This window comes from Nestor notabilis, unplaced genomic scaffold, assembly GCF_000696875.1.
Source record: "Nestor notabilis isolate BGI_N333 unplaced genomic scaffold, ASM69687v1 scaffold24140, whole genome shotgun sequence".
NCBI lineage: Eukaryota > Metazoa > Chordata > Aves > Psittaciformes > Psittacidae > Nestor > Nestor notabilis.
In genome coordinates, this window is record NW_009911062.1 from 1 (window position 1) to 8980 (window position 8980).

An 8980-nucleotide genomic window follows, 5' to 3' on the forward strand; every position below is an offset into this window, starting at 1 on the left:
CTATGATTCTATTCTATGATTCTATGATCTTAAAAAAAATAAAATTATAGAAGGCTGGGGGATGGAGTGCCTTCAGATACCTGAAGGAAGGGTGCAAAGAGATCCAGGCTTTACTGGGTGATGCCCAGTGGCAGGACCAGAGGCAGTGGCCTCAGAACATCAGGAATTTTTTTTTTTTTTTTTTTCATAACTGTGAGGATGACAAAGGACTGGCACGGGCTGCCCATAGAGGTTGTGGTGTCTCCCACCTTGGAGATATTCAGAACCCATCTGGACATGGCCAGGGGCAAGCAGCTGTGGGTGGCCCTGCCTGAGCAGGTGAGCTTGGCCCAGATGACGTCCAGAGGTCCCTTCCAACCTCAGTTACTCTGTGACTGAACATAGTATTCTCTCCAGTACTGTGTCCTTAATTCTGATCTTGCTTACCAGAATCTGTCTCCAAAGAAAGGGAGAAAGGCACCCATATCAGTTAGAAGTAAATCAGTTCATGCAAGTCTCGGATAATAGGTGCACCATCAGACAAATCAAAGACTAGGGAATGTGCGATTGACAAATTCCTCACAGCTCAGTAGGCCTAGAACTCTGAGCTTTTGATGAAAACTATCAAACTCTCTGTAGCACAGAAATAGATGAAACCCATTTAGGAAAATGGAAAACAAAAAATCTGAAGGGGGCCTACAAGGATGCTGGGGAGGGACTCTTCATTAGGGACTGTAGTGGTAGGACAAGGGGTAATGGGTTTAAACTTAAACAGGGGAAGTTTAGATTAGATATACAGAAGAAGTTCTTGACAGTGAGGGTGGTGAGGCACTGGAATGGGTTGCCCAAGGAAGTTGTGAATGCTCCAACCCTGGAGGTGTTCAAGGCCAGGTTGGACAGAGTCTTGGGTGACATGGTCTAGTGTGAGGTGTCCCTGCCCATGGCAGGGGGGTTGGAACTAGATGATCTTAAGGTCCTTTCCAACCCAAACCATTCTGTGGTTCTATGATTCTATGATCTCACAGTGTTTACCTGTGCTGTAGCTTTTACAGTGTATTTTGGAGCCTTGCTACATAGAAGTGACTGTGTGATAGCAGTAGCTTTGGATATAAAGTCTTTATTATTCCTCTTTGCATATAAAATACAAGTTTAGAGATGATACACTGAAAAGAACAGCTGTTCTAGACAAAGATGGAGATTTCAATAAATCAAATATATTTACTTGCAAAAGAAATTGAGATTAATTACAATTGTAACTGTATCAAATAGCTATGGAAGGCATAATACCAGCCTGAAATAAAACATGCATGAAGAGATTTAAGAAGGAAAAGTTAAGTTATGGAAATACTTATCATGAATCATGGATTTGATCTGTTTAGCTAAAACACAAACAGGTCTGTAAGGGGAAAAAAATTAAAAGCTGCACAGTATTTCCGAACAGCTTTTTCTCCCACAGCTTCTTTTTGAGAACTTTCATTAAAATTGGTACAAAACCCTCACCAACATTACATATGAGGAGTCAAATCCTTTTATCTGGAAGGATCAGTCTAAAATAGTGGCAGTTGTGTTCCTCAAAGCTGTCTTGTGTTATTGTTGTGGTTTAAGCCCAGCCGGCAACTCAGAACCACGCAGCCGCTCGCTCACACCCCCTTCTTCCTCCCCCCGCTCCCGAAGGGATGGGGAGGAGAATTGGAGGAATGTAACTCCCACGGGTTGAGATAACAGCTCTCCAGTAACTAAGGTATAATACAAACCACTACTGCTACCAATAATAATGATAAGAGGAATAACAAGGGGAGAGGACACAACCGCTCACCACCCGCCGACCAATACCCAGCCCGACCCGAGCAGCGATCTGGGCCTTCCGGGTAACTCCCCCCAGTTTATATACTGGGCATGACGTGCTGTGGTATGGAATACCCCTTTGGCCAGTTTGGGTCAGGTGTCCTGCCTCTGCTTCCTCCTGGCTTCCCCTCCTCCCTGGCAGAGCATGAGACTGAGAAAGTCCTTGGTCAGAGTAAACATTACTGAGCAGCAACTAAAACAGTGGTGTGTTATCAGTACTGTTCTCAGGCTAAAGTCAAAACCACAGCACTGCACAAGCTACTAAGAAGGAGAAAAATGACTGCTATAACTGAACCCAGGACAGTTATCTAGTAGACCACACAATAAGCAGTAAATTCACACTTAATAGATTATTAGTGTGTTCAAAGGCTATCAGTTATCTTTCTGTAATTCCTGTTATTCGGGGAAAGTCATCCTTGGTGAAGTACATATTGACTGTGGCTTTATATTTGACTTGGAACTGTGGTAGGGGTACATGCTACCAAATTGACAGAGGCAGCAGTACTCTGCTCCAGGATATAGACGGGATAAGCAAAGGGAATCTCTCATTAGACCAGCAGATGTAATTGAAGTATTTGACGTTTTGATATTTCCGTATTAAAACTTCTAAACCCAGGAATAGCTATGGACCATGCATATTTTAAGTCCTGCACTGATGACACTCACTCAGTATGCAAGTATTTTGCAATGTTAAGATTTATCATTAAATCCTTCACTGCTCAACAAGAATGCAGCATGGAAACTGCAAAATCACCCTGGGCTACTTGAGCAAATGATCAAAGTGAAAGTGAGTGGAATGGGTTTCTTTCTCCTAAATATAATTTTAAAGTTTTTATTATTAGCTGGCTGTGAATTACTTTTAACATCCATGCTCAAGCATAGCTTGCATTATTCCGCAAACTTTCCACTTAATTTGCAACTTTCTCAATTTGAAAACTCTGTATAAAGTTTGGAATGAAACTTAGCTACAAGTGTTTTTAGGATACCATAATGACCATCTTGGAGAAGAATGAAAATTTTGGGTAGGAAGTTTTCCTGGTGAATAAGGATTTTTATCAGAACTAAGATTTTATTATAGGAAAATGTCACTTCAAGACTTCTGAATTTGTATTTTCTGAACTAACTTCAACTTGACGTTCCTTAGAAGATGACCTTAAAAATAATATGATAGAATATCTTGTTTTGGAAATACTAATTCAAAATTCTGCTGCTTCCATTCTGATTTAGAATTGTATCTAAAATTAAGATGTTAAAATCCATTAAAAGTGAAAAGAATGTTAAAGTGGATTAATGATGTCTTTGAATGTGCAAACAGTTATACAGCAAACTTCTTGATGAATGTTAAAGATTTTATACTTAATGTCTCATGGGAGAAGAAAAAAAAAAAAAGAGCTGTTGTTTCAGTCCCTTGTTGTTTATTAAACCAGGCCGGAGGCCTCTTAATCTACCCATGATGAGTTTGAACATACTTGCCAACACTACCATAATCTTCACATTTTTTAAATTGGAAATAACAGGAAAAAGCTATTATTTTTAAGAGTAATGAAATAATTATTAATATTTTTGATAACTTTCCTAGACAAGTTTAATCCTTTGAGTACTATGAAATCTTTAGCTGGAATATATCCGTTTTATTCCAGAAACGCAACTGTAAATGTCTATTGAGAAGACAATTTACACAATAGTAAATCTGTCCTGAATAATTTCCTATTCTTACATGTTTTCTTTTTCTCCTCCTGAAGCACAGAGATAGTCCTGAAAATAATCCAGATACTCCGTTTGAGTTCACACCTGAAAACCAAAAGGTATGCAGACAAAAAGAAGTGAAATGCACAGACTTTGTCTGTAGATCAGTACTGATGTATTTTTCCCTCAATTCCCTTTAAAAAGCGGATAGAAGCAATCATAAACAACTACCCAGGGGGACACAAGTCTGCAGCTGTCATGGCAGTACTAGATCTGGCCCAGAGACAGCATGGATGGTTGCCCATATCGGCTATGAACAAGGTATTTAGTACTCTATTATCTTTCAAGCACAGTTTTACTGTTTCCTTTCAAAAAAAGTAATTTTTGTTCATTTACTCTGAAGTTTTGGATTGATATTGTTTAAAAAGATCATAAGATTTTGAAGTGAATGAATATTTTCCATGGTTTGTTGTTTGCCAGCTAATAGAGACTGGCACATAAAACAGTTACACATTTGAAAACAGAGCCAGTTCTCAACCTGAGCAGTTTGCCAGGGTTCCAGGTTAATGAGGTCAGGGATACTTGCACCAGAACTGTCTCCATGGAGATCATGCTTCCCCCCGTTTATTAGCTGTGGCGCCAATCTGCAGAAGTAGCCACAGTGTGCACGGAACCTGAGGCAGACCTGCTCTCTGAATTAGGTGACCTTAGCACCAACCTGTAAGTATTTCCTTACCGAAGGCTTATGTGGGTTGGTGTAGGCAGATTCCTGCAAGTTTGTTCATTCATAGAGCAAAAGAGCAGAAATGTGGTATGCACTGGAGCTGATAGCGAAACCTGGAACCCTGCTGACTCCTCGCATCTGCTTGTGTGTGATGCTAGATGCTGGAGGGGAATTGACTTGAGCTCCTCGCTGTGCTAATCCATGGCTCAGTGGAGTTTGTTCTCAAGCATGGCAACTCCAGAGTAACTCGAGTGCCTCTTCTTGACAACTGGAATATAGCTGTATGTTGATGCCCATCCCCTCCCTCTTATTTATCTGCTACTACAGGGGACAGGTGACTTTACTGAAATGGTTTGTTAAATGCCTTTAATGATGACCTGCGAGAATTCAATACATTGTCTGTTTTCTCCTTCTTGCAGGTTGCTGAAGTGTTAGAAATGCCTCCCATGAGAGTGTATGAAGTAGCAACCTTCTATACGATGTATAATCGCAAACCTGTTGGGAAGTACCATATTCAGGTCTGCACTACCACACCTTGCATGCTGCGAGACTCTGACAGTATTTTAGAAGCCATTAAGAAGAAACTTGGTATGACACAGATTTGCAATATACTTGTAAATTTTTAACATTTGCTTAATGCTACCGAAGTAAAATTACTCATGGTGGGAACAGCACTAGTATTGAAAATACAGAGTGAAATTATTGGACAAGAGGTGCTAAACACTTCAAATTTCAGATTCTGCCTTTAGTCTTTATTTTTAAAGATTTCAGTACAGCAGAGCAGAAAAGGCTGGAATGCCATTTACTGATCTTTAAGTGGTCTTAAAGACAGTTCGCCAGGAAGCTCATTATTCTAATGTCATTCTTGGACTGAGAAAGTAAGTGCTATGCCATATACAGAAGAGGACTCTGAATTCTGTGGCATTTTTTTTTTATACGCAAAAGATGATTTTTAAGGTATATGCTTTATGAAAATTGTGAGGGATTTTTTTTTTTTTTTTCCCTTAAGCAAAGTGATAGAATCATAGAATGGTTTGGGTTGAAAGGGATTAGAAAGATGATCTAGTTCCAAGCTCCCTGCCACAGGCAGGGACACCTTCCACTAGACCGGGTTGCTCAAAGCCCCGTCCAGCCTGGCCTTGAACACTGCCAGGGATGGGGCAGCCACAGCTGCTCTGGACAACCTGTGCCAGCGCCTCACCACTCTCACAGTAATGAACTGCTTCCTAATACCTAATCTAAATCTACCCTCATTTCAGTTTAAAGAAATTCCCCCTTGTCCTGTCCCTTCATGCCCTTGTAAAAAGTCCCTCTCCAGATTTCTTGTAAGGCCCCCTTTAGGTGCTGGAAAGCTGCTCTAAGGTGTCTCCTGAGACTTCTCCAGCCTGAACAAGCCTAACTCTCAGCCTGTGTTCATAGGAGAGATGCTGCAGGCTCCTGATCATCTTTTTCCTCCTTACTGGATGGTTATGGGGAGAAGCGGGAATAAGATTAGCAACTAACAACTCTTCCCCTTCTATGAAGTCACAAGCTGTGCTAACCCTTCCTAAGAACCAGTGTGAGAACAGTTGTAGAATAGCTCCTTATTATCTTGCATTTCACATATTGTGAAGTTTGTTACTGCAAAGATAGCTTAATTTTAACTGAAACTCTTAGCTTGAGAAATTAAAGCATTAAAGATGATAGTGTAGCTCATACTGAGACAGGCCTCACTTAAGACTTTATTAGTGTGGTGTTCCTCCTCCCCCAATAACTGTAGAGGAAAACTGCTTTTCACCATTCTTCTTTTGATGGAGTGTTTTATTGAGATCAGACTCCGAGATGTTATGGTGGCTGAACTGCCCTCTGGGGAAGGTATTTGTCTCGATCGCTAGAACAAAAATGTGTCGTGGAAGCTAATTCTGAGTAGTGTTGCTCAGTAAATAAGCCTTGGTGTAAAAAATTGGAAATTGTTCATGAATTCGTAGCTAAGAATTGTAATGCTTGAATCTTGGTTAATTTGGGAATTTAGTACTCAATGCTGTGTTTATGTATTTTGTATCAGCACATGAAAGCTGTTCTCCCTATTTTTCCATTCTATTGTATTCATTACTGAAAATGTTCCCACATAGAGCTGTTCTGTTTATTGGAATTGTCATTTCATGGTTATTTTTCAGTAGGTCGTAACTGTAAACTCTAAATGAGGTCTCCAAAATGTGTCTGAAAATTGAGTTCACAGTTTGTTAGAGTCTTTTGTTGAATGGAAATACTTTGGACTCATTTAAGAGGACTTAACTATGAAAATGTTTTTAAGGCAAAAATAGAAGTAATAAGTCTATAGAGTACTTAAACTCACGCTTTATTAATCTTGTTCAGTAACCATTGCTGAATCTAATATTCTTCATTGGTTTAGGTATAAAAGTTGGGGAAACAACACCTGATAAACTCTTCACGCTGATAGAAGTGGAATGTCTAGGTGCTTGTGTAAATGCACCAATGGTACAAATAAATGACAATTACTATGTAAGTATTACATTCCATTTTTAAAGATGAAACAGCTTTGCTGGGTTACCTGTATTTGCGTTTATTTCAGATTCTCGAGTTTTGGTCAGTTACTTCAAATTCCTGTTGGCAAGGACAACTTATAACCTAGAGCACCTTTTAGTTTCTTAGCCTCCTCCTAGAACACTTATCTGTAGCACAGTGTATTGGCATATTTTTCCTTTCCATTGCTGTCTTGATTTACACAACTGTGATAGTGGTCTCTCCATAAATCTGGGAATTTTAGATAGGTATTTGATAAGCTTTTAAAAGCACTTTAAAGCAGTCTGGTGGAAAGTATGGGCAGGCTTAACCCTATTTTTAACTTTTGGCTTTCTAAATTTGGCTGACCTGAATTATGCCTGACCTGAATGTCATCAGACCAAAGGAATTAATGTATTGACTGAATCCAGCTTAAAAAAACCCCAAAATAACAACATCCCAAACAAAAACCAGAAACAAAACCAACTTATTTTTTTAAATATTTTATTGTTATCACAGTCCGATTAGTTTTTATGAACTGTACTCTTGAAGTATACCACAATTTTTGTCACAGCTGACACCATTTTGTAGAATGTATACGGTGGATAGACAGAGATCCAGCTCACTGAGGTACTAAGGAAGCTGAGAACACAAGCCCACATTATAATGACATGCATCGACATTGTTAGTTTTAACATAATTTCTGCAATACATATAAGAAAAATTTAACATTAAAATGACAGTAGGTTTTTTAATTTTCCTAATTCTTTAAACAAGTATGCATGTTAATGGACAGGATCAAAATAACCTATGCTAGCACCACACCGAGAGCTACTAACCTGATGAATTGTGACTGCTGCCATTAGCACGATTGCTGGCTTTGCAGGGTCTTTTATCTGTTTGGTCAATGCTGTTTTTTCTTTTTCTTACAGGAAGATTTGACACCTAAGGATATTGAAGACATAATTGATGAGCTAAAGGCTGGCAAAGTTCCCAAACCTGGCCCAAGGTATGTTCTGTTTGTGTAATACTGGCCAACTGCTTGAAGGCTGATCCTTCTGAAAAACTAAATTCCTGTTCCAGTGATTTGAGGTCATGACCTACAGATAAAAAGCATTAATTCACATCCTGAACAGAATGGCATGTAGTTAGTGCCTTGCTGTTATCTTCAAAGGCAAAAAGAACTGGAAGGAACAGAGAAAGAGAGTTTGCCTGTTCTTGACTGACTAGAGGAGCATGAAATGTGAAAACATAATTCTGATTTGGCTTAGTACTTAGTACATAGGTGAATGATACCACCTGCTGCCTTTTTATTTTTCTATCTCATGTGAATCAACAAATGCCTGTTGGTTGTTTGGTTTCTTTTCAATTTCTGACAAAACCCAGAAAGATTGCAAGTTTGTGGGAGGGTTATTTCTGAACTTATCTGTTATTTTCCACTGTTCTTTGTTAGCCCAACTACATATGTTTATGTGAATGAAGGAATTAATTTGACTTTGTGTGTGTTACCTACTCCTATTGTTTCACCATATTTTTTTTTTTAATACAAGAACAACAATCTTAAAATAAATATAGTTTCCAAACACAGGGAAGCACCTTTAACAAAAATATGACCACTACACTCAGATACTGCCTTTGGTATTGCTGGATCAGCAACACTTTTGACTGGCCAACCTATAAATCAATAAAAAAGAAAACTAGTCATCCTATCTTGCATTTCAGTTATGAAACTATTTGTCACAAAAGAAAAAACGCAGCTTCAGGCTTAAGTGAGATTTGTACCTGTCTTTGATACAGTGATTAAACAGTATGTGAGGTGGTAACAATACTAGCAGTGGATAAAAACCTGCTTTCTTTTTTCAGAAGTGGACGTTTCTCTTGTGAGCCAGCTGGTGGCCTTACTTCTCTGACTGAACCACCCAAAGGACCAGGTTTTGGAGTTCGAGCTGACCTCTAAGGATTTTGTAATTTAAGATGAGCTGTCTGAAAATAATAAACTCACTCTAAATGTCCGTAAAATTATGTGCATTCTAATACTTTTAAAATTGAAGAAAGCAACACCTAACTTACGGTGGTTTTAACTACTGCAAAGCATAATCATAATTCTAGATTGTAAGAAAAGTGGTTCCGTCAACTGTGAAGTGCATCACTGAAAGAGTCCACTTATGGTCACTGGGAGGTGAAAGCTGCATCTTTTGATCTGTCGTTAAGAAGTCTTTTATCTTTTTCTAAGGTTCTTTGAAG

At 38.9% G+C, this 8980-nt stretch overlaps 1 protein-coding gene across 1 annotated transcript; it reads left to right on the forward strand.

Annotated features, from left to right (window-relative positions):
• Positions 1–198: 198 nt before the first annotated feature.
• On the forward strand, positions 199–8755 carry NDUFV2 (NADH dehydrogenase (ubiquinone) flavoprotein 2, 24kDa). The gene is made up of 7 exons (XM_010012942.1): positions 199–318; positions 3567–3629; positions 3715–3831; positions 4654–4822; positions 6627–6736; positions 7669–7745; positions 8600–8755. Exons 1-7 carry the CDS (start codon positions 199–201, stop codon positions 8691–8693), a joined length of 750 nt encoding a protein of 249 aa, XP_010011244.1. The 3' UTR covers positions 8694–8755.
• Positions 8756–8980: the final 225 nt, after the last annotated feature.